The 25,240-nt window shown below is 42.9% G+C and overlaps 1 protein-coding gene across 8 annotated transcripts in view; it reads left to right on the top strand.

Annotated features, from left to right (window-relative positions):
• TRIO (trio Rho guanine nucleotide exchange factor) overlaps nucleotides 1–25,240 on the top strand; it is a 229,759-nt gene that overhangs the window by 766 nt on the left and 203,753 nt on the right. For 6 of the 8 annotated variants that reach the window (XM_047768042.1, XM_047768034.1, XM_047768051.1 and 3 more), the window contains exons 2-5: nucleotides 7,774–7,888; nucleotides 15,727–15,919; nucleotides 18,394–18,906; nucleotides 20,763–20,885. In XM_047768042.1, coding sequence (XP_047623998.1) covers nucleotides 7,774–7,888; nucleotides 15,727–15,919; nucleotides 18,394–18,906; nucleotides 20,763–20,885 — 944 coding nt within the window. Of the gene's footprint in view, nucleotides 1–7,773; nucleotides 7,889–15,726; nucleotides 15,920–18,393; nucleotides 18,907–20,762; nucleotides 20,886–25,079; nucleotides 25,161–25,240 lie in introns of those variants that run through there. The other 2 variants (XM_047768069.1, XM_047768059.1) reach the window with 2 other exon arrangements.

Below are 25,240 nucleotides of genomic sequence, written 5' to 3'. Positions count from 1 at the left end.
GAAAGTCCTGGCCTCTACTAGCTGGTCCTTGGGTCTCCTGGCCATGCTGTGGTGTGGGGACAGACTCTGGACAGACTCTCTGCCCTCTCCTCTGCACAGAGCTTTAGGGCTTTTTTGCTTGTCTCCTCAGGGAGTCCTTGCCCCATGAACAGTACAGCATTGGGTATGACACCTCTTAGCACCAGTTCATTTGTTACGAAACAAAGGTTTACAGTTTCCTGCCCTGTTTTAGTAGGAAATAAATCTGTAGACTGTCACATGCTTTTAGATAGCCTTCCTGGGTGTATTTCCCTGATAAATTGTTGTCTTTCTCAGTCAGGCATACTCTGCTGATCTGATGTCTCTTCTTGAACACATTTTTATTTTAAGTTTGTGACACTGCTGACTACTTTTATATGTTCCGTGGGTCTGTTTAGCATGAGGGACTGATATGTATTTGGGATGCAGCTTCCTGTGGTGTTTCTGCTCAGCTTACCTTGCATTTTGTCCAAAAGTGTTTCTTGGCCTCCTGTTAAAACAGTTTGATGATTTTACTCAAGTGTATCTACTTCAAAATAGAAGGTTAATAGAAGAGTAAGAAATTCATGAAAAGACAAAGGTGCTTTAGATTGTTGGAAAACCATGGTAAAAAAAAAAAAATGAAAGGAAGAAACAGCCGTTTGTTTTCAATATACTGTTTTCAAAGTAGTGTTGGCTGTTTTCTAATCATTTACTGATGAACTGCATAATATGGGCTCATGCCAGTTTTATGAACTCCTGACTAGTTCACAGGTGGATTTTAATGTTGCTATACTAATTAAAAGACCTACTTATAAGTATTGGAGGCTTCAGTAAGAAAAGCCTAAAAAAAGCAGATCCCACACATTGGTCACTGTTTTGTTTTAAAGCCTACAGCTTTGATGAGGACACCTGCTCCTTCTGTCCTTTCTTTTGTTCCTAAACTTTGTGTTGTTCCACCTTCTTCTCATTAAGCTTGTGAGCTAGTGGAGGTGGCAGGTAAAGAACGGCTAAGTTGGATGATTTTTATTTTGTGCTCTTTCTTTTCTTAAGCATTTAATACAGAATATATTAATAGATGGCATTTCTATGTAAGTTGTCAAAACTAAACTATTTCTCTTTCAACCAATCAAAGAAACAAAGTCAACCTTTCAGAGTTTATCATGAGTCTTTACTGACACCTTAAATTATGCAAGGCTAATTAAAGTTGGATGTCTTTAGTGGGGAGTGAAGTTTTGCACTGCAGTAAGTCAGTTCAGAACTGTTTTGAAATATCACAGATGATAGGACTTGTACCAGTTGTGTTAGCAAATGGAATTAGTAGGTACACAGTTTTATAGTATTTCCTATTTTGTGGCCAGAATAACTTAATACTTCTGTTCTTTTGCTGTCCTAAACGAATATGCCACCAGGAATGTATAGCCCTGTTACTATGTTTTAAAGTCATACAAAATAGTTCCTCCCCAAGTGGATCAGGTTCCTTCCAACCTGAAACTCAGGATCATTTGTCTCACTTTACTTTTTTAAGGCTTAAAAAAGCAACCACCTAATCTTGCTTCAATATTAAGTAAAATTTGTACCTCATTTGAGGGTTAAAAACTAAAAAGAAGTTGCAGATAAGGCGTGATCAAAGCAGGTCTAGTTTCTCTCCTCCTTTACCCTGTACCTTCCCTATCTAATAAGTAACCTTTTTTGCTTTCCTTTAGTTTTTGGTTTAGTTCTTATACTTTTAAAATAAGAGCACTCTCTGTCTCTCTCCATCCATGTAGTCTCATCTCACCCAGACAGGCAGTAATGTATTATGTGTGCGCCATTCTCTCCACCTTACTTCTCTCACCTTGAACAACATCCTAGGCAGCAGCGTATAGCAGTCCCTATGGAGTTGCCTGTCCTTCCTATAGCTGTGTGTAACTGCTGTGTCTACACCTTAGCAGGTGCCGATTGATGGACGTCAGAGTTACTGTTTTAGAGCAGCTTTTTTTGCAGAGGTCAAGGTGAAAGTCACCTCTCTAAGTGGGGGATTGATCCGAATGTAGGGTTTGGTTGCCCAGATGTTTGCTGTTAAGTGTTGGGACCACTGTCCCTAGTTCTTTGTTTCAGTCTTTACAGAAAATTCTGTATTTCTTGGGAAGGAAAGGGGGACCTCTCATCATTTTGTGTATTCTTGTTGGCATCTGGCACAGTGCAAGGCTGTCATGATGGACTGGAAGGCCAGGTTCCGCTGCAGGCCTTCAGGCGCTGGACCAGGTCCTTTCACTGGCAGGATTCTGTAAGCAAATTTCCATCTTCAACACTAGCCAGTAGCGAGGTACCGGGCTGGTGAGCATGTAGAGGTCAAGGCTGGCCAGCTGTTGGCCTTGAGCAGGGGCCCAGTGGACACCCTGTTAGCAAAATTTTGTTGGTTGATAGCAGACATAATAGATAGTAGCCATAAATTTCTCTTTACAGACCACACTTTTTCAGAGCTTTCCTTTGGAAAAGTTTGCTCTTCATGATTAGTGAGTTACTGTTCCTCAGCGTGGAGTAAAGAACTGTTTTCAGTGGTGTTCTAAACCAGAAATTCAAATGAGGGTCAAGCCCAGAAAAATAAAATTGGTTCATTGAAAATTTTTGTTTCTCTCTCTCTAATTGAAGTATAATTGATCTGTAGTGTTGTATTGGTTCATTGAAATTTACATAATACTTCTCAAAGTAAGAGTGCATTTCTTACAAAAGAAATTTATTCTCAATACTGTAACTTAACTGTACTTCAATTAAAAAAAAAAGAAAGGAAAAAGAAGTTAATTCTTCTTGGGTGAAATGTGAGTTGAATTTCTTTGGGTCAAAGAAATTCATTTAAAGATAAAAGGGTGACTCTGAATCTAGCTGTTTCTGTGGTCGGTTTTGGGCTACACTGCACACGAGACCAGGTCCCCTGAAGTTCCCTTTCTTAAGAAGGAAGTGAGTGCCACTGGGTTTAAGGAAGGGCGTGTCTCATAGATCTATTCTGTAGGCCCTTTTCCCAGCTTTCTTTCTAATATTAAAATAAAGCTCTGTTCATTTTGCATCTATGTTTCTATAGGAATGTTCATCAGGCATTTCCATTTTAACTTCCTGATACCCGATAGTAGGTATTTGTATTACTTATGTTTGTAACATAAAAGAAGAATCCATTCATTTGGAGAATATTGATTGAATCTCTTCTATTTGCCAGCCTGTTACTAGGCACTGAGGGTATACAGATGTCAGTGAATGAACACAGAAGCCTGCCTCTGGGGGCTTCCATTCTGGAAGGGAGACAGACAAGAATGCGTAAAGGGTATAGTTGCTGGAAGGTGATGGATGACTTAAACAAATGAAATGTGCTATGCAGGGAGGAATGGCAGAGAGGAGGCAGGTTTTTTAAGAAGTGAAAGCAAAACAGTGTCATTATGAACAAAAACTTCACTTCGTTGTTGTTTTTTGATTAACCCAGCATTTGGATCAGCAGACAACCTTAATGAATTGTTGGTTTCCGGTTCCAGACACACAGAGGTCCAGAAGCTTTAAAACTCCCTCATGCGTAGATATCCTGTGACGTTGGTAGGTGCAGGAAGTGGATTTCCTGCCCTTTTCATTGTAAGAACTAAGGCGCTGAGTTTCCCTTCTATAAAGTGGGACTGACCTCTGCCGTGCCTGCCTCACCTTGAGGCAGGGTGTTGACATCAGCCACATTGGAGTGTACCTGGTAGCTGAAGCGTCTCTTATTTTTATTGATAATGAACAAGAATCGTGAACTTGTGGCTTTTCTGCTTCATCTCACTTGGTTAGTATTTTCTTTTTAAGACTGCACCTCTGGCATGTGGAAGTTTCCAGGCTAGGGGTTAAATTGGAGTTGCAGCTGCTAGCCTATGCCACAGCCACAGCAACAGCAGATCTGAGCCACATCTGCAACCTACACCACAACTTACAGCCAGATCATTTACCTACCCTGTGAGGCCAGGGGTTGAACCCGCATCCTCATGAACACTATGTTGGGTTCTTAACCTGCTGGAGCCACAATGGGAACTCCAGTATTTTCATTTGTGTACCTTCCATGATACTGGCACCAAGTTAAATCTTAGAGAATATAATATAAACAGACACTTGTGGAGTTGATTTTTAAGCTCCTTGAGGTTCAGAGACAATGTTCGTCTAAACTAATATGAATACATTTCATCAATTCTAAGATTTTTTTTTTAAACTTATTGGAAAGGATCCTCAGATGGGTGGTTGGCAGCTGCCTGTCACTGACTGTGACACAGCACAGGCTGGAAGGTGTGTCTCTGTGCAGGGAGGTTAGCAGGTGAAAACAAATTATTAAATTATTTAGTGAAGAATATGTCACTTTTTACTTCATGAGTGATTTTTTTTTTTGTCTTTTTGCCATTTTCTTGGGCCGCACCCACGGCATATGGAGGTTCCCAGGCTAGGGGTCAAATTGGAGCTGTAGCCACCGGCCTATGCCAGAGCCACAGCAACGCGGGATCTGAGCCGCGTCTGCAACCTACACCACAGCTCACAGCAACGCCAGATCCTTAACCCACTGAGCAAGGGCAGAGATCGAACCCGCAGCTTCATGGTTCCTAGTCGGATTCGTTAACCACTGAGCCACCACGGGATCTCCCATGAGTGATTTTTGATGAAGTTTAAAATTATCCTGGTGAGTTTTCTGAAACTCTTCTGGGAAGGGGGAAAAGGCAAAATGATCCCCCCCCCCATCTTAAAATTCAAGTTCAAGTTTAAGTGAGCATTTTCTAGGAGACAAATGAGAGCCTGTTTGGTGGATGAGCTTGTCAGCAGGTCCCAGGGGACTTCCCATCAGTGCCACCAGCTTGGGGGGCATCTCTAGATGACAATGAAGCCATTACAGAGGCAGCCAGAGCTTCTGGACACACTGCAGTTCCTTCTCACTCTTGTAGAGAACTGCATGGCCACATGCAGTGTGCACACCTGTTGATTCTGGTGGGGTGTCCCTAATGGGCAGATTTTAGGTTTTGTTTTTCATGGCTATGCTGGAGTCCATCTCCCTCCCATTGGGAGATACCGTGATCCCAGAGGTAGGACAGTGGAGCAGGGGTCATGAGCATTTAGCCTCCCTGTTGAATCACACATTATGTTGCATTTAAAAAATTCAGAATGGTGGTCCAGAAAAATGTGAGATGGTATTCTTTTTACCAAAAGTGGGGCAAATGTTTTAATACAGATATACTGTATTTCTTAAAATGCAGGTTTCTGTAATATGTGTTGATGTATATAATATTTTTGATCAAGAAGATTGTGTTTTGTTTTTTTGGGGAGAAAGAATGGTGTTGGAAAATTTGAAAAATACTATAGGCATTCCTGTTGTGGCTCAGCGGGTTAAAAACCTGACTATTACCTTTGGGGATGGGTTCCATCTTTAGCATCACTTTAGTGGGTTAAGAGTCTGGAGTTGCTGCAAATCTCGATGTAGGTCACAGATATGGCTTGGATCTGGCATTGCTGTGGCTGTGACATAGGCTTCAGCTGCAGCTCCAATTTGACCTCTAGCCTGGGAACTTCCATATGCTGTAGGTGTGGCGCTAAAAAGCAAATAAAATAAAATAAAATACTGCAGTTGTTACCTCTCTCATCTTGGGGACAAGAGGTATTCCCCAAAACCGGAGACATTGATATTTCCCTAAAAATACTATCCAATGTTTTAAAATATTATTTCCTGATGACATTCCATCATTTACTGCTTCTCCCTTTTCATAGTACCTTTCATTCATAATAAAGGCCTAGGAACCCATCATTTAGTGGTCCTTCTGGTATTTTTATTACTTAGAACTAAAGCCACTAGTGTGAAATTATGGAAGTTCTTGCCAGGGTGCAGGACCCTGCTGTGACATGCTAGCCTTGTCCCTTTGTCTGTATTTAAACTCTTGGAGCCCCAGTGTCTTTCATGATAAAGCTGACATGAGGAAATCTAACAGGATTATTGTGACGATCAGATGAGAGTGTGTGTAAAGCACTTGGTGCCATACCTAGCATGTGTCAGCTGCGATTTAGTGTTGTCCCATTTAATACCTGAATTATTGGACTTATGAATAATGTAATACTTTTCTGAACTGCATGACTGCAGTACCTGTGGGTCAGTGTAAGTGTTCAGAATGGGCATTAGGTTTCACTGCTGTTTCGAGGGCGTGTTAATCTTCCTGGAAAGTGTAAAGATCCATGTGTTTTTAAAATACCAGCATCTTCTGTTTAAGACTTTTTTTTGTCATTCTAAAAGTAAAGAATCTGGATTTATTTGTTTGCTTGCTTGTTTGCTTTTTCATTTACCTCTTCTGACAAGGTGAATAATTAAGATGGAACAGTAATTGAGCTTCATAGTGTAGCATGAGTTCTGAGACCTTCTTGCTGTACTTCTGAAAGGAGATAACCAGAGCTGTAAAACTAAATGAAGCGCATACACTTAGAAAACAAAGTTTTCTTTTCTAAAAAACCTGCTAGAAGTAATAAAATAAACATAGCAGTTTCTTAAGCTAATTTAGTTCTGCTTTAAAATTCTGGAATGCCAGTCTCAGTCCCTCTCCCTCTCTTTCTCTCTTTTTATTTTTTTAAAATTTTTATTTCTTTATTTTAGGGCCGCACCTGTGGCATATGGAAGTTTCCAGCTTAAGGGTTGAATTGGAGCTGCAGCTGCCAGCCTATGGTACAGCCACCACAACTTGGGATCTGTGCTGCGTCTACGACCTATGCTGCAGCTTGTGTCAAGACTGCATCCTTAACCCACTGAGCAAGGCCAGGGATCGAACCTGCATCCTCATGGATACTAGTTGGATTCTTAACCTGCTGAGCCACAGTGGGAACTCCTCTTCTCTTTAAAAAAAATTTTTTTTAGGAGTTCCCATTGTGGCTAGCAGGTTAAGAACCTGACGTAGTCTCCATGAGCATGTGGGTTCGATCCCTGTTCTCACTTAGTGGGCTAAGGGTCCAGCATTGCTGTGGCTGTTGTGTTGGGTTGGCAGCTGCAGCTCCATTTCAGCCCCTAGCCTGGGAACCTCCATAGGCCACAGGTGTAGAAGTAAAAAGAAAAACAACTATTTTTGGCCAAAGGCATTCAGTGGCTTGATGTGGGATGTTAGTTCTTAGACCAGGGATCAAATCTGTGCTGCAGTGGTGAAAGCGCTGAGTTTCAACCACTGCGCCACTGGGAAACTCCGTTTTTTTTTTTTGGTTTGTTTTCCCTTGTTATGTGTGGCTTTGTGTGAGAGAGTGGGAAAGCTTGACCATTGGGGTCGGGTACTGCCCTTGAGAGAGGGAGAGGCCCTGGGACCCCAGGTTATGGTAAGCGCAGAGTTTGAAGACCATTCCTGACTTTTCCCTTTCAAGCTTTAAAACCCAATTTGGTTGGTAGTAACAAGAGCGCTTAGAATGAGGGAAGGAAGGAGAGGGATATGTCCAGAAGGAGAGACAGAGAAAGGGAGGGAGTGGGCATGAGGGGGACAGTGGTTTAAGGTGAAAGAAGGCCGTGTACACGGACACATTGGAAGAAGGGGCCAGGGCCTTCTGTGACACCTTCCATCTATGTGATGTGCCAAGTTCAGGCTTTGACCTCAAAGTCCTAGGAGGGGTGACATGCCCTCGGGTCTCAGCTGAGACAAAGCTCTGGCCTGACACGTGGTCCTCCCGCTTGCAGGGATGGAGGCCCAGCTTAGCTGAGCGGGTGGGTGGTGCCGTGGGCTTTGGGTGGCCTGCAGGGGCCACTTTGTCCTGGTTTTGCCTGAGCCTGTTCCACATATCTGCTTCCAGGTGGCAGAGACAAGCGAGGAGGTCCCATTTTAACGTTCCCGGCCCGCAGCAACCACGACAGAATACGACAGGAGGACCTCAGGAGACTCATCTCCTACCTGGCCTGCATCCCCAGGTAGGTCCTCACTCTTCAAGAGGGCAGCACGGCTCTGTCCAGAGCGGCTCTCAGGAGCCTCGATTCCAGGTTCACTAAGCAGAATAACATTAAAATCAGTCTTCCTCCACATTTCCCTTTTGGGACCCTCCTGGGTGGAGGGGTGAGCAGAGACGTGTTCTGAGTCAGAGCTTTGTTTGGTGATGGTGGGAGGGATGTCCACCAGGCTGGGGCATTAGAGGTGGTGCCCGAGGGAGAAGGAAAGCAGAGTTGGTTGATGATTCTGGTACCAAGACCCAGTGGACTGAAGTTCAGACGTGGGGTGCAGTTTCTCTCTTGTGCGGAGCTTCAGTTCTCTCAAAGTGCTCTGTTGATTTGTGTGTGAACTTCGAGGGGCATTAATATCCTTTACCAGCTAATAGGCACAGACATCGAGTTTGGGAACCTAAATCCTGGTGGCGACTCCACTGTGACAGCCAATGGGGTTTTTAGTGTAGATGCTGAGGAACAGCAGGCATAGGCAAGGCTTTATTTTCCGGGGAACCCTGAAGTGAGGCATTCTTACTAGGAATTGGCCTGTGTGTCTCCTCGAAGAGCTTAGAATCTTTGCTTCTGCTCTGGAAATGTAGTATTGTGATTTTACTTACAGAGCTAGCTGTCAACTGGTGGAAAAATCCCTGCCCCTTACATTAATATTTCCATGTAATTGTTCAGATTATTTTTAGAAAATAGAAATCTACTCTGATACTTTGCCCTAATCCAAGGATATGGCCAAGCCAGGAATAAGGGATTATGAGCTGGGGGTTGGAGGGGTGCTTCCTGGGAGGAATAGGTAATCCTCTTTTCAGAAGGATAGATGCTGAAGGAGGGCATGATTGACGTGGGAGAATGAAGAAGACTTTCCTAGGTGACCAAATGAGCATCTATAAAAGGAAACTCGGTCATACCATAGATAAGGAGACTCGGTCATTCCATAGATAAATAGGAACTGTAAGGATCATGGTATGCCAGAGAATGTTGAAAGATGGTGGACAGCAGCATAATGGATTCTAGAGGTTGAGGTGACTGTCACAGGTCCCCCTCCCCCAACACATGGTTTGTGACTCCCCTGACCTCTTTAGATTGGCACCAGCCACAGAAACAGCATTGTGCTTTTGTAACCCATCCTCCCTGTGGCTGATGACAATCAGTTTTGGTGTCAATGGTCTGACCTTCAGAGGAAGTCCTTGGGTTTTTCTGTAGGGTATTCTTTGTGGAAAATAAGGAAATGATCACATCCTATCATCAGTAAGACATTACTGGGTCCCTGGCTAAATTTATGGAAAAGAATTTCCCTTTCCTCCTACTCTGGTATTTTCTTGACTGTTGAACTATTGAAATCATGGAGTTGGAATGAATTTTAGAAGTTATTTACATACAGGTGAACTTATTTACAAAACAGAAATAGATGCACAGACATAGAAAACAACTTGCAGTTACTAAAGGGGAAAGGGGAGAGAGGGATAAATTAGGAGTTTGGGATTAACATAAACACTATGATATATAAAATAAACAATGAGGACCTGTTGTATAGCACAGGGAACTCTAGTCAGTATCTTGTAATAACCTATAATGGAAAAGAATATGAAAAAGAATATATATGTTATATATTATATATGTGTGTGTGTGAGTGTCTTTGTGTGTATATCTCTGAATCACTTTGCTATACACCGAAACTAACACATTGTAAATCAACTATACTTCAATAAAATTAAAAAAAAATTTTTTACGGCTCACTGCCACTTATAAATAACATCATTTATAGCCACCACTTACTGAGCTTTTATTATGTGCCATGTACTGAGCTAATGATGGAAAAAGAAATAGATACAAAGGACAATGTAAAAAGATAAATAAATTCCTGCCACCCAAAATGATGCTTGTCATGTAGTTTAATGAAAAACGAATTGAATTTTATCCAGGTGATCTTTTAAAAAACGTGGAGAACTGTATTCAATATCCTGTGATAATGGAAAAGAATATATATAAATGAGTCAGTTTGATGTACAGCAGAAATTAACACAACTTTTTGTCAGGGGTGGGGGGGTCTTTTTAGGGCCACACCCACAGCATGTGGAGGTTCCCAGGCTAGGGGTCGAATTGGAGCTGTAGCTGCCAGCCTACGCCACAGCCACAGCAACGTGGGATCTGAGCTGCTCCTGGAACCCACACCACAGCTCACTGCAATGCCGGATCCTTAACCTGCTATGCTAGGCCAGGGATCAAACCCCTGGTCCTCTTGGATGCTAGTTGAGAGTTCATTAACTGCTGAGCCACGATGGGAACTCCCCTAACATGACATTGTAAATCAACTATACTTCAGTAAAATTAAAAAAAATTTTTTTTACATAGTTGGACTTCTGTATATAACTTTGGCAACTTGCTTCTGGTTTTGAAGTACACATCGACTGTAAATATTTAAAAATTACTTTTCCTTTCATTGATATTATAAAAATATTATTTCAGGTATATTTTGGATCGCTTATAAAATACACACAAAACTTTGTCATGGGAATCCTGGTACAGACAGTCATGGGTCTGGCATCCAGCTCCAGTGAGGATCAGCTTCTGCCAATCTTGTCTACCTTCCCCCAGAAAATATAACAAATCCCAAACATCCTCTCTTTTCTCTCATAAATACTTCAGCATGTAGAGTGACAACCCTCCAACCACTGAGCACAGTCCATTCACTTCATTGCCTTGATTTGCTTCTGTAGTTACAATTCCAGGTGGCAGGAAGTGCCATTTTCTTGTCCTTGGTTAATGAGCGAATAAGAGAGGTGGGGTTAGGGAGTTCCCATTGTGGCTCAGCTGGTTACGAACCCGACTAGCATACATGAAGATGCAGGTTCTATCCCTGGCCTTGCTCAGTGTGTTAAGGATCCATCGTGGCAGCAAGCTGCTGTGGAGGCCACAGATGCAGCTCCGATTTGACCACTAGCCTGGGAACTTCTGTATGCAGCAGGTGTGGCCCTAAAAAGCAAAAAAAAAAAAAAAAATGAGGTGGGGTTAGCATTTACCTGATGTGTTTGCCATGTGATGACACAGGAGAATTTTACAGTGGTTCAAACAGAGGTGGCGTCAGAGAGAGTGCTCTCCATGGGCACCCAGGTCCAGCAGTGACTGATAAAGAGCGAGGCTACCTCCCTGGAGCCTCAGAGGTGGGAGCTTGCTTTGGTTTTAACCAAACAATGGGATCAGTGATCATCAGCAGTAGGTTAATGGTGTGTGAATTTTGGGGGGCTTGCAGGTTTGCTGGTACTTAATATCTGAGTCTAATAGTTTGCTGTTACAGTTCTGGAGGGATCTAAACAGTCCCACCCCTCCTCCCCTTCCCCCGTCCACCTCTTTTCCTGTCCATCTCTTCTGTGTTTTCTTCTCTGCAAGTGAAGGTGGCCTCTGGCTGCCCCTCTGCTGACAGTCACAGGGCTGCATGTGCCTGGGCGTAGAGAGTTGTGCCCTCCAGGAAGGCATGGGGTCATAGTCAGATGGAGTGACCGGGTTACTTAATTGGATGGGTTTTCTGATCTTCGAAATGTGATGCTAATCTGTACTTCTCAGATCATTGTATTAAGTAAGATTATTTATGCACACGCCCAGCACAGTGTCTGACTCACTGTAGCTGCCTCAGAAGGAGTGTGGTTCTGTCCATCTTTGAAAGTCATTCCTCCACTTCCCTTCAGTTGTTTTCCTTTGCCAGATCATCGTCCCTGTGTTCCTCTTCATGGCCTCCTGACTTAAACATAAATGTGATCTGAGCAGCAGTGACTAGTTTTGAGTATTGTTATTTGGGTCACCTTCCCTTCCCTCTCCCTTCTTAAAAACAAACAAACAAAAAACCACAAGGTAATAGACTGATTTTCCTGTGATTAATTTGTAAGGAAACTTTCTAGTAGATGTGCCTAGAAGAGCCTCAGCAGCACTTCTTGCTGTCGTGATCAGGATGCTTCAGAGCGATGAAAATCACATTCGTCTTCATACGTCTCTAGGTGTTTATTGCTTTTATTGCTGGAATTATACTAACCACATTCTAGACCACTTTGCCTTTAGAGTGATTTGTAGTGGCTAAATGGATAAACCGCTCTAAGTCTCTTTTGTCCCCCATGAAATAATGTGAAACTTTTAGTTGATTCATTCATGAATATTTGGTATAAAAAGGTATTTTCTTCATCTAGGAACTAAGGAGAGTTTCTCTTTTCTAGAGACCTGCACTAAAAACGGACTTTAGTTTTATCTACATTAAAAAAAAAAATTTGACGGCTTCAAACGAGGCTCTTAGGTAAAGCTGTTAAAATACTTGTTTAATAAGTCACACTCTCCAGTGAGTGGTGTTGTGAAGGAAGAGGCGTGTCACGGAGCCCTTCTCCTGTAGCAACCTTCACAGGATGCTCAGAAATGGAACTGAGTTTGGGGATGTTTGCAAGTCACTGTCTTCTAAAATGCCCAGCTTTTAATGTGTTAAAGACAGATGGGGGACTGGATGTGCTCTCCCAGCCCAGTTAGCATGCTGTTTGCCTTACTTGGAAATCACTGGGTGGTAACATTTGGATTCTGGGGCAGGTGACTGGTTAATCCTTCTGTAAACGGTGCAAGCTCAGGGCACCTTTTGCTTCTGTCTCTCCCCAGCGTGTTCCAGTTGTTAAGCCTGGAGTTACTCAGGATTCCTTCTAAGCCCCTGTCAAGTGGAGGGGCTTTGTAGTTGTATATACACACTGGGCCAGGGCCACATGAGGAGAAAGACAGGCTGCCAGGGAATTTACCTGGAGATGGTGAAGACTGATGCTTAAAGTGCTGCCTACGGAACAGCAGCTAATAAAACAGTAAAACTGATGGCTGCGGTGTGCCAGCCTCCTGTCTTTGGTGTATGGTGGCAGGATCTGAGTCTGGGTAGCAAGTGTCAGATGTCCTGCTTAGGCTGGTCTAGCCCTGAGGACCCCTGGAGCCCTTGGGGCTAAACCCCATTAGCCCAAGGAAGTCCAGAATGCTGAACTTCAATGACTTGGGAGATTTTAGGAAACATTTCTGGGAGTGCCCCAGTTGCTTCTAAGGATTTGTGAAGAGGCCCAGACATTCCCTGGATCATGGCCCAGGACCTGCTTGAGACAGAAGTGATAGCATGAGGGGTGTTGAGCCAAGTGTTAACTCTTTAAGTTCATGTTCATACAGGAGTAGTTAACAGAAGTTCAATCATTCCTTTTCCCTTTGGAGTGATAAGCCAGGCTGCTGTTCGGTCTGTTTTCTCCTAGGGCTTTCAGCATCATGTTCCTAGCTGTGACCGTCATGTACTCAGGTTCTATCCCCATAGACTTTTGGGAGAATATTTTTGTGAAATGCCTCTTATACTGATGTAGTTGTTACAGGAACTTGGAGTGTCAGTCTGATGATATGAATCAGGGTGTGAGTGTGCATGTGTGGAGATGGGGAGGGCAGGAAAGTGGGAGAAAAGGAGAGGGAAGAGGAGTAAACTCATGCAGAAGAGCATGAAATTGGTTTTAATTTTGTCTTAAATTTAATTGAGACTATGAATTTTTTTTTTCTGTCTAAAATGGGCCAACTTTATTTAACTTTTTTTTCTTTTTTCTTTTTAGGGCCACACCCACGACATATGGAGGTCCCCAGGCTAAGGGTCAAATCAAAACTACAGTTGCTGGCCTACACCACAGCCACAGCATTGCATTATCTGAGCCACGTCTGCGACCTACACCATAGCTCACGGCAATGCCAGATCCTTAACCCACTGATCGAGGCCAGGGATCGAACCTGCAACCTCATGATTCCTAGTCAGATTAGTTTCTCTTGTGCCAAAAGATTTTTTTAAGTAGAAAAATTTTGATTTATAATATTGTGTTAGTTTCAGGTATACAGCAGAAGGATTCAGTTATGTATATATTTTTCAGATTATTTTCCATTATTGGTTATTAAAAGATACTGAATGTATTTCTCTGTGCTATACAGTAAATCTTTGTGCTTATCTCTTTTACGTAAAGCAGTTTGTATGTGTTAATTCCATGCTCCCAATTTATCCCTTCCCTCTCCCTTTCCACTTTAGTAACCATGACTTTTTTTTTCTATGTCTGTGAGTCTGTTTCTGTTTTTTATATAAATTCATTTGTATTATCTTTTAAATTTCACACTTAAGTAATATTGTATGATATTTGTCTTTCTCTGCCTGACTTATTTCACTTAGTGTGATAATCTCTAGGTCCATCCATGTTCCTGCAAATGGCAATATTTCTTCCATTTTATAGCTGAATAATGTTCCATTGTGTGTGCATATCATATCTTCTTAAATTAATTGTCTCTTGGTGGGCACTTGGATTGTTTCCAGTTCTTGGGAACATTGGGGTGCATGTATCTTTTCAAATTTGAGTTTTCATTTTTTTTTTCCCCCTGGATATATGCCCAGGAGTGGGATTGCTGGATTATATGGTAATTCTATCTTCAGTTTTTAAAGGAACTTCCACACTGTTCTCCACAGAGGGCTCTGCCAGTTTACATTCCCACCAACAGTGTAGGAGGGTTCCCTTTTCTCCATGTCCTCTCCAGCATTTATTGTTTCTAGACTTTTTGTTTGTTTGGTTGGTTGGTTGGTTTTTTTGTCTTTTTGCCTTGTCTAGGGCTGCTCCTGCAGCATATGGAGGTTTCCAGGTTAGGGGTCTAATCAGAGCTGTAGCCGCCTGCCTGCACCACAGCAACGCTGGATCCAAGCCGTGTCTGCAACCTATACCACAGCTCATGGCAATGCCGGATCCTTAACCCACTGAGCAAGGCCAGGGATTGAACCTGCAACCTCATGGTTCCTAGTCAGATTCGTTAACCACTGAGCCACAATGGGAACTCCTGGATTTTAAACCTATGTTTATGAACATTTTGACACTTTTTTTTTTTTTTAAATTGCAGAGGTGCTTTAATATTTCCCAAGATTTAATAAAGTTAATAATTTTTATTTCTTTATCAAGGTCATTGTTAAAAGAAACTGGCTCTTTTGTTGGTTTTTATAGCTAGAATGTGGAGGGGAAGAAAACAGTGTCTTCTAGCAACGCATTAATGTGTGCGAGGGGCCAGGAGTGTCCACATTGCCTAGACGCCATCACTGCAGCTGACTGAAAAAGATAGATATGTCTCAGTATTACTATAAAATTAGATTTACCCCATAGACCCCACCAGAGGTTGCCAAGGATCCCCAAGGACTGGTAGGCCACACTGGAAAACCTCTGGGGCCTGGGACAATTGAGGGGAATAAATGGGGACATTCAAAAAGCCCCCACTATCACCAGCACACTGATGATGGTTTCAGCTCCCGTGTCCCTGGAGTCCTAGGAGACTGCTGTTCACAGGTCTGTGACTGCCTGCCCCCCCCCCCCCCCGTCCCCCGCCCCTGCATGTGATGGTGGGGGTATCTGTCCCTGTTTAGTCCTTGCCAACAACCTTGCCCTCCTAGTTACTGGACAATGTATGTGATCAGTGAACACACAGAAGACCAGAGAAATGGGCAGGAGGGTCATTGCTTTTCTCCTAAGGAGAAGACGAGACATAAAACCATAGACACAAAGTAGAAACTTTAAAGGTTTTTGAAGTGATCCTTGAGCATATACAGTCAGTCTACTCTGTTGCAGTACCAGGAGGGTGAGAAAGCCCCTTTTGCGGTGATCTCTCAGCTCTCTTGGTAACACATCTCCAGCTCCCTGGTGGGGACCAGCCAGGCGGTGTCCCACGGGCAGCTGGATGACAGAGGCCAAGTCAGCCTTGCCCAGCAGGACTCCGACCAGAGAGAGTGGCAGGGATTGTGTGGTTTCAACCTGGTTATTCTTTTTCTCTAGTGAAGAAGTCTGCAAGAGAGGATTCACGGTGATTGTGGACATGCGTGGGTCCAAGTGGGACTCCATCAAGCCCCTGCTGAAGATCTTACAGGAGTCCTTCCCCTGCTGCATTCACGTTGCACTGATAATCAAGCCAGACAACTTTTGGCAGAAACAGAGGACTAATTTTGGCAGTTCTAAATTTGAATTTGAGGTAACTTCCCTGTGTAGCCAGACCAACTAAACCAGTAGGTGTGGCTTATTAAAAGCATTTTCATCATCATTTTAGGCTAGTAATAGATTTCAATAGGAACCGCATATCTTACATACACAGGACCTGTCAAGTTTGTTATTGAGTAAAATAACAAAGTCGGATTTGTTTATCGCCTTACCCTGGTTGGTGTCTTGGCCGGGGGTGGGTTTAGATTCCAGGGTTTAGATTCCTTGTGTCTCTGGGTGGTGGGTGCTGCTCGGGTGTGAGGCATGTGTCTCAGCAAGAGATGCCTGTTTCCTTTTACTTCACGGGATACAGTAGCTTTCCTGTTTAGTGCAAGTGGCCTTCTGTGGCTTCAGAGTCATTGTCATTACCTCTGTCTTGAAAAGAGGGGAAATGCCCAACTTCAGATTTCCTGAGGAAAGTGTGGGGAAGAAACTGACTTTTCATCCCATCCGTGATACTGGAAAGAATGGTCTGCCGTGTAGCTCGCACATCAGCTCTCATGTATGAGGAGGAAGAGATTCCTTTAAAACCTATACAGAGCCCCGGATTCACTTAGCACACAGGTCGCTGTCTCTCAGTGTAGAAATAAACCTCAGCCCGCTGACTTGCTCCGCTTCCCACTAGAACCTCCTTTCCTTAAAGCTGCCGGGGTTCTGACTAGGCTTTGATGCAATTAGTTTCATAAGGTGATTATGGGAAGAAAGTATTCTGACTGGAAACTTCATGCCGTATGCTGTAATAAAATTTAAGTATTTTCTAATAGTAAGTCATAATGGTTTTTTAGATGAATAGGTTACTTCTAGCCACTTTGCCCAAACGTTAGGTTTCATTGAATGTCTTCACATATTTTAAGGTAGATAACAGCAGTAGTATTAAACATGTCACACAATATTAATTCTTAAGCTTCATGTTGCATGTTACACCTTTCAAAGTCTTTTCCTGGGTACATTACTTGCATTTTAAAATTTTCTTCTTTGATACTGATTTTCAACCTGAAATCTGAATTTAGTTTGAATTTGAAACTGCTCTCAAGAAGTTTAGGTGAAAGGTGAAACCACCAAGCCTTTACCTTCACCCAGTAAGAAGTAATTTCAGAGGACATTTTATTGGGTTTTATTTTCTTGATGCAGAATGTGAAGTGTGTTGTATTTAATGATGTGCATTTTAAGCAGAAATAACAGTTTGGTGATATAATCTGTGTGGGTGTTTGCTCATCTAGCTGTGCTCCCTCCTTCTGAGCCTTTAAAGTTACTTATGCTGGTTTTTCTACTCAGCTTGTCTGTACATTATTGTGATGTGATTGCCTCCAGGACATTAGTAAAGTCTGGGCACATGAGATAGGAATGGACCCGCAGTCGCCCTTAGGCAAAAGTGCTAGACTAGGAGCTGCCCCTCTTTCTAGCTCTGCTACCTTTTGCCATTTCTTAGGCCAGTGAGCAGAGATGCAGTTCCAGGTTTCTCTAAGGCTGGAGGTGACAGGTGGGCTAAACCAGCCTTTCTTTTTCTTTCTTTTTTTTTTTTTTTTGCTTTTTGGGGCCGCATCTGCGGCATATGGATGTTCCCAGGCTAGGGGTTGAATTGCAGCTGCAGCTGCTGGCCTACACCACAGCCACAGCAACACCAGATCCAAGCCGCCTCTGCATCCTGCACCACAGCCACGGCAACACTGGATCCTTAACCCACTGAGTGAGGCCAGGGATCAAACCTTCATCTTCATGAATACTAGTCAGATTTGTTAACCACTGAGCCACGACGGGAACTCCAAACCAGCTTTTCTCAGTTTTATCTTTCGGTTCTAGGCCACACATCTTTTTCCTTTTCCTTTGTCTTCTTACTTAACCTCCCTACCCCTTATGTTTTCCTTAGGAATGATACTGATATTAACCTTGGGTGCCCTTCTGATAGGGTGGAATGAAGGTTTCTTGCTTAGGTTGTAACTGACCTAAGGTGGCCTAACGTTGTCACTGTTAGACTGGAGTGTATTAGATGGTGCCCAGAATCGCTGCAGACTCTTGCAATGAGTGAAACATTCCCTCTCTTCTGTCAGCTTTCTTGCTAATAACCTGTGTGTAGTTTCTACATTTTAAGAAAGTCATTCATGTTTCTACATTTTAAGAAAGTCAGTCATGATGTGCCTAAGATAGTGGATTAATTTCCACACTCTTGGAAAGAAATCTAATTTCTTTAGTTCTCATGCACATGCCATACATACAGTTTTCTAATTGTAGGTATTCCAACTAACCTATATGTCTTGCTTTAATGGCTTTCTCTTTCACTGACTGTACTAATACTTCTTTCATTTACATGTGTTTTTATGGGGCCAGAACAAGGTATGTTATGTTTTCTATAAATGGACTACTTGGCTTTAAGTTGGAAAATCATTGCTTAAGCATTGCAAACTGCATTATGATAAGACTGTCATAAAATTGGTTCATCTTCTCATACATGATTTTTTTTTTCCCCTTAAGACAAATATGGTCTCTTTAGAAGGCCTTACCAAAGTAGTTGATCCTTCTCAGCTCACGCCCGAGTTTGATGGCTGCCTCGAGTACAACCATGAAGAATGGATTGAAATCCGAGTTGCTTTCGAAGACTACATTAGCAATGCAACCCACATGCTCTCCCGGCTGGAGGAACTTCAGGACATGCTCGCTAAGAAGGAGCTCCCTCAGGATTTGGAGGGGGCTCGGAATATGATCGAGGAGCATTCCCAGCTGAAAAAGAAGGTGATCAAGGCCCCCATAGAGGACTTGGATTTGGAGGGACAGAAGCTGCTGCAGAGGATTCAGAGCAGCGACAGCTTTCCTAAGAAGAACTCGGGGTCTGGCAATGCAGACCTGCAGAGCCTCCTACCCAAGGTGTCCGCCATGCTGGACAGGCTGCACTCGACGCGGCAGCATCTGCATCAGATGTGGCACGTGAGGAAACTGAAGCTGGACCAGTGTTTTCAGCTGAGGCTGTTTGAACAGGATGCTGAGAAGGTAGACAATGGGGGAGGGTTGCTAAGAGGAGACATAGAGGGCAGTTTCCTGGACCACTGGGCCACCCAGACACTGGTCAGGAGAAAGGGCAGAGCAGAAGGGCTGGGGAGAGTGAGCTACTCTCGGGGCATCTATTAGAGACCCACAGGGTCGGGTCATGGACCTCCTTCCCTCCCCTGCTTTCCAGTTTTACTCATTGTGCCATACAGTTTCTTCTAGAAACTTAGGGTTATTAATTACCGATAGTGTGGTTTAGAATGCCTGTGAGATAGATGAGAATGGTGCTGTCAGTTAAAAGTTATATAATGTTGTATATTATCAATAGTGATAATTATCCATGTACCTTTCTAGTAATTGCTCTTCTGCTCACAAGAGCTAGTGAGAAAACTCCATTTAGATCTATTATGGAGTATGTTTTTAAAGTAAAATGTGGATAATGCATTAAAAATAGAAACTTCTGGGAAACATAGGCAGAAATTACCTATAGTTTCATGTTTTCTTACTGCGCTCCATTCAAACCTGCTGGCCAAAGGGAACTCTTGTCAGTCACTGGCTTAACTCAGTCTTAGTAATGTGAAAACAGGACGCTTATTTAGAGAAATGTGTTGCAAGCCATGAATCCGGGGGAATTGATCCCTCTTAATTTGAGCTCACTGGATTTTTTTTCATGGACAGGAAAATATTTTGTAAAGTTAAAAAACCACATTAAAATTTTTTGAGTTTTGAAATTTTCAAAATCTTTTTGAAAGGTGACAGTCCAGTACTATTATTTGGTGAGCTTTTCACCTCTCTGTCAGTGTATTTATGTTTAAAGCACAGCTGACCTTGAACCACATGGGAGTTGGAGCTGTTGAGAATCCACTATTATCTTTGTCTCAAAAAAAAAAAAGTAATTGATAAGTGATTCGCTTGAGAACAGGGAGCTGAAACAGTGTGGACAGAATCAGGACTCCAACCCTAGTCCTTTAATTCCACATATTATGATCTCTAGTTGAACACAACTTTCCCCTACACTTAGTTAATATAAAAATATGTCAAATGAAAATATAGGTACCTCATTTATTGAAAAATACTTCCATGTAAGTGGACCCATGCAATTCAAACCCTTGTTGTTCAAGGTTCAGCTGCATTGCCTTGTCAAAGACACTAGAAAATCTTCCCTTCAGTTACTAGACAAACAGGTGACGGTCCTGGACTTCTGGTTCACGTCATGATAGTAGTACTAATTGATAATCATTTTCTTTTTTCCTTAAATGTTTTCCTAGGAACAATGTAATTAACATTCTTTTGTAAGTAGCATCTGTATTGACTCTTAAAAGAGGTAAATTTTATTGTTTGCATTTGCACAGATGTTTTTATATGTGTATATATGTGTGTGTGTGTATGTATAGATATATATACACATCTTGCAGTAAAGAGCATAATCTTTTGGTCATTGGAATTGCTATCAGTAATCCGTAGGCAAGGCATAGCCCATCCAGAGCCCTGCAAGTTTCTGATTTCACCTAACAGATCTTTACTTGAAGAGTAGTGTGGCTAATTATATAGTTGAGTATAGCAGAAAAGCTGGGTTGAGTGTCAGACACTTAGGGTTTTAATTAGCCTGGGGGACTCTTTATGTATCTACTCCTTAATTCGTCATCTGACAAAGGAACACATCAGATGAGCTTTTCTTGTAGATCCTGTAATTTCAGAACTGCTGACTTCTTAGAAGTCGAGAATCTTCTGGGCCCCAGCACCTGAGAGGTTGTTGGGGGAAGGACACTGCCCTTTCTTGATCTGGTCCCCTTCCTGGGCTGTGTCTGTCATTTCTTTTTCCCGAGTGACTGCAGATTGTCTTTTTTTCATTCTGATAGATGTTTGACTGGATCACACACAACAAGGGCCTGTTTCTGAACAGCTATACTGAGATTGGGACCAGCCATCCTCATGCAATGGAGCTTCAGACACAGCACAACCACTTTGCCATGAACTGCATGGTAAGAGGCCATCAGAACAGAGGTGCCTTGTCTGTGATAGTATCCTAATGAATGGGATGTGTTTACACGGGCCACACCCTGGCTCCCTGCCAGGAGGCTATGCAGGGCCTTCTGAGGATTTGATGGTAGTGTGGGAAGGTCTCTGGGTTAGCGTGTGTACGGAGCTTGTTTTAAGTTGTAAGCAGACAAAGCAAAAATAAACAAACTGGTGAAACTTGAACCAATTATTTGGCCAGTTAGACATGCACGTTTTAACCCTGGCTTCTGTGCCATAGCTCCTGGGAGCCTGTTGGGGCTCCAGAAAACTCCAGAGGCCAAGTGAGTTTCCTGAACTAACCCCACTGTCCATTTGCTGACTGCCCTTCATGGCGAGGAAAGTAGCCAGTCTGCTGCTCTTCTCAAGGGCACCCTCCAGGTCTCCTAAAACATGAGCATTCCTCTTAAGTTGTACTAGAGAGTGGGGTCCAGACATCAGCCTTGCCTGGGATTCTTTGTCTCTCATTGACCCCCTTGGCCTGTTGTGATTCGATAGGGGTTGCTATAAGACCACAGTGCGAACAAAACAAAACAACAACCCAATGATGAATTTGAAGTAGCATTTTTATTACATTTTTGGAGTTAATATAACTAAAATGAAACTGTATGTTGTTCTGTAGAACATACTACGGTTATTTCTGTTGACAGTTAAGCTTCTAGAAATTTTCACTTCAGAGTTTTTGGTGTGGACTTTGAGCCAGACTTATAAGAACGAGCTCTCTTAGCCTGTAACATTGTTAAAGAGTACTGAAACAGTAGAAAACGCAGTCTTTGTTTAAACTGGTTCAGTAAGGTGCCATTTAATTAAAGTGTAGTCCACAAAGTGCTCTGCTTGAGGCAGCTTCCAAGATAAGATTTAGCAGTAACGTTTTTTGTAATAGACACCATCCAAAAAGTTTGATATATGTTCTTGAGTTGAAGATAAGAGAATTTTTGGTTGAAATGATTGAACCAGAGCCTAGATGAAGAGCACTGTAATGTGAGCCTTTGGAGGAAGTGTCTTAGAAGAATTTCTTCCTAAAACATTCCTAGCAGTTTTTCAGAATATTCTGAAACTTCAGCTAATGGCAAAGAGCACATTCAGTCCACTCTATCACATGCTTTAAAAACTAGAAATACTAAAATGTATTTTGGAAAAACTGGAAATGGACAGAAAGCCCCCACCCCCCACCTTATTAGTAACACATTTGGAATCAGCAGAAGAGGCAGCATATGTGGCTAAAGGAGTGTGGGTTATGAATGTAGAGGTTTTTAATTCTGATCTTGGGCAGTCTTTTGAATCTCTTTGAGCCACTAAAGTGGGGATAAGCTCTACCTTAACATGGTGTTCCATGTAATGTAAAACACTAAGCAGAGAGCTGCACACGCATAGTAAGTACTTGATAAATGGTAGTTATTATCAGTGATGTTATCAGTGTCATTAAAACTACTGTTAGTTTTTGTTTTTTTGTTTTTGTTTTTGTTTTTTTTTTAAATAAAAGGGAGTTCACTTTGTGGCTCAGTGGAAACGAACCTGACTAGCATCTATGAGGATGTGGGTTCAACGCCTGGCCTCGCTCATTGGGTTAAGGATTTGGCATTGCCCTGAGCTGTGGTATAGGTCACAGAGGTGGCTCAGATCTGGTGTGCCTGTGGCTGTGGTATAGGCTGGCAGCTGCAGCTCTGATTTGACCCCTAGCCTGGGAACCTCCATATGCTAAAAAGAAAAGAAAAAAATAGTGTTTGTATTTTCAGGGTGTGTAGTAAGTAGAAAACTCTTAAAGTATGGGTGAAACTTTTGTTTTTTAGGTTTAAGTATATTTTCTCATTTTCTATAATACATTGCTTTTGTTTCTTTAAGTAAAAATTTTAATTAAAAAGGGTTATGGTGCTTTGGACACTGAGGGGCGACAGCTGTTGGGAGAGTTTTCCAGGCCTGCCCACCCCTTGTTCTCCATACCTTCACGAGTCCTTAGTGTCTGTCTAGGACATTTACTTATCCAGAACCGGGGCCTGTTAGCCTTCAGCCCTTTCCTGTACTACCTACAGTGCTTTAAACATTTCTTTTGACAAAAAAAATGAAAAGACTAGATGTCGGTAAGCAAGTTGATAGTCTTAAAGAAAGCACATTAAGGAACATGAGCAGTTGTGCCCATTCTCCTATCACAGGTATTTATTTTCATTCTTTATTTTTAAAAATTTAATTGGGGGAGTTCCCATCGTGGCGCAGTGGTTAACGAATCCGACTAGGAACCATGAGGTTGCGGGTTCGGTCCCTGCCCTTGCTCAGTGGGTTAACGATCCTGCGTTGCCGTGAGCTGTGGTGTAGGTTGCAGACGCGGCTCGGATCCCGTGTTGCTGTGGCTCTGGTGTAGGCCGGTGGCTACAGCTCCGATTCGACCCCTAGCCTGGGAACCTCCATATGCCGCGGGAGCGGCCCAAGAAATAGCAACAACAACAACAACAACAAAAAAGACAAAAGACCAAAAAAAAAAAAATTAATTGGAGTATAGTTGACATACAATGTTGTGTTAGTTTCAGGTGTACAGCCAAGTAAATCAGTCATATATTGTACATATATTCATTCTTTTTCAGATTCTTTCTCCATGTAGGTTATTACAGAGTACTGAGAAGATTTCCCTCACAGGTACTTGTAAAGGCCATGATGGCAAGAATGTAGGTGGAGGTACTTCTGATGTGGGGGATGGCATGTTGCTGTGTTTGTGACACACTGTTCACTTAGGCTCTGTGCCACCACATCCTCCCTCCTGCTGTAAGTGGTAGAGGTGTGGACAGGGCATGGTGCATAGAGCAGAACTCTACGTGTAGCGTGTAGTCTGCTTGAGGGGAGGAGACTAAGGCAGGCCCCTGTGACCAAATCTGGGTAGGAAGGAGCCCGCTCTGCCGGCCCCACGATGGAGCTGTCCAAGTGGACAGCTCTCCTCCAGGTCCTTACAGAGATCATCTGCCTGTGCTCTTCCTGCAGAGCTTTTGGGTTGATTTTCCTCTTTAGATGCAGAGGAGGCAAAACTTAGCGAATCTGGTCACCTGTCACTAGAGAGAGATTGCAAATGAGAAGGGAGACCTAGCTGTGGACTTAAAGGATGCCAGTTAGAGCACTGATGGCGTTTGGGCCAGTTCCTCACTGATTGTGGCTTTGACTGACTGTCACATTCTCATAAAGTACCCTCTGTCCTTGCTACATAGACATCTGGTCATCTGTTAGCTGATTCCAGCCTGAAGCCCAGAAAAGTACCTCCGAGGCTAGAGTCTATGGCTCTCTAATCCCAGATAAAGGTGACTCCATCTAGTTTGGATTTGGGTCAGAAATGGAGGAAAAGAAATGAAGCTACAGAGAAAGACTGGACTAGCGCGTTCTTTAGGACACTTTCTTGAGTGGGCTGCAGACCAGGTGACAGTGACGAGGTTTAGGCAGGACTCTGAGTGGGAGGTTGGCCCAGAGGACCACAGGGGAGGAGAGGGAGGAAAAATGTAGAGGCCTTGGGGCAGGTTGGGAAGTTAGATATGATTTAGGGGCAAGAGTGGGAGGAAGCAAAGATGAGTCTGTGATCTGGGGAGACCCATTACCAGGTGCAGTGCTGTGATGTGCGTAGTAATAATAATAATAATAGTGATAATACCTGAGGGACAACAACCTGCGATTTGTTGAAGGTATGCGTTTGCTATAATAGGAACTTTAAAGAAGAACTTCTCTTGCAAGAAAAATGCTTTTGCACCCTTATTTTTGCAATAAACTAATGGATTTGAAGACAGTGATGTCAACAGAGTGGAAAAGCTTAATTTAAAGTTTGAACGCAGCATTGTTTTCTTCATAGCCCAGTTCACATTCCTTGGTGAATGTGGATCCATTTACAGAAGGTTTTTTGTTGGCATCAGCAAGATGACTTGGGCTTATATAGAAAGAAGAGATTGTTTTCATACAAAATAGCCTTTGGTTGCTAAGTACATAGTTTGTGGTCTCTGGGTTCCAGTTACAAACTGCAGTGGTGGCTGCCCAAAGTTCTGGGTGACTGCTTACCATCTGGGCCCTTTTCAGGATCTGAGGCCAAGACGTGAGTCACAGACCTTCGTGCGCACTCGCATCTGTGTGCCACTGCTCTGTGCCTGCCTCTCTCTCAGCTGGTTGAGTTGTAGGTTTGCATTTAAAAATAGAAACTGAAACTACTACTTGGAGTTTACGGAAATCCAAACAGCAAAACAGGTGTCCCGGGACCCGCCAGGTGATTCTGCTGTTAAAATGTAACTTTTAAGTTCCAAGGCTGTTTCTGAAAGCGCCCCCCCCCCCCCCCACGTTCTTGGAAAGATACCCCTTGTGCGCC

The sequence above is a fragment of the Phacochoerus africanus genome, chromosome 1 (assembly GCF_016906955.1).
Source record: "Phacochoerus africanus isolate WHEZ1 chromosome 1, ROS_Pafr_v1, whole genome shotgun sequence".
In the NCBI taxonomy this organism is placed as follows: domain Eukaryota; kingdom Metazoa; phylum Chordata; class Mammalia; order Artiodactyla; family Suidae; genus Phacochoerus; species Phacochoerus africanus.
The sequence above is the reverse complement of the archived record's forward strand: the minus strand, read 5'-3'. Positions and strand labels throughout refer to the sequence as shown.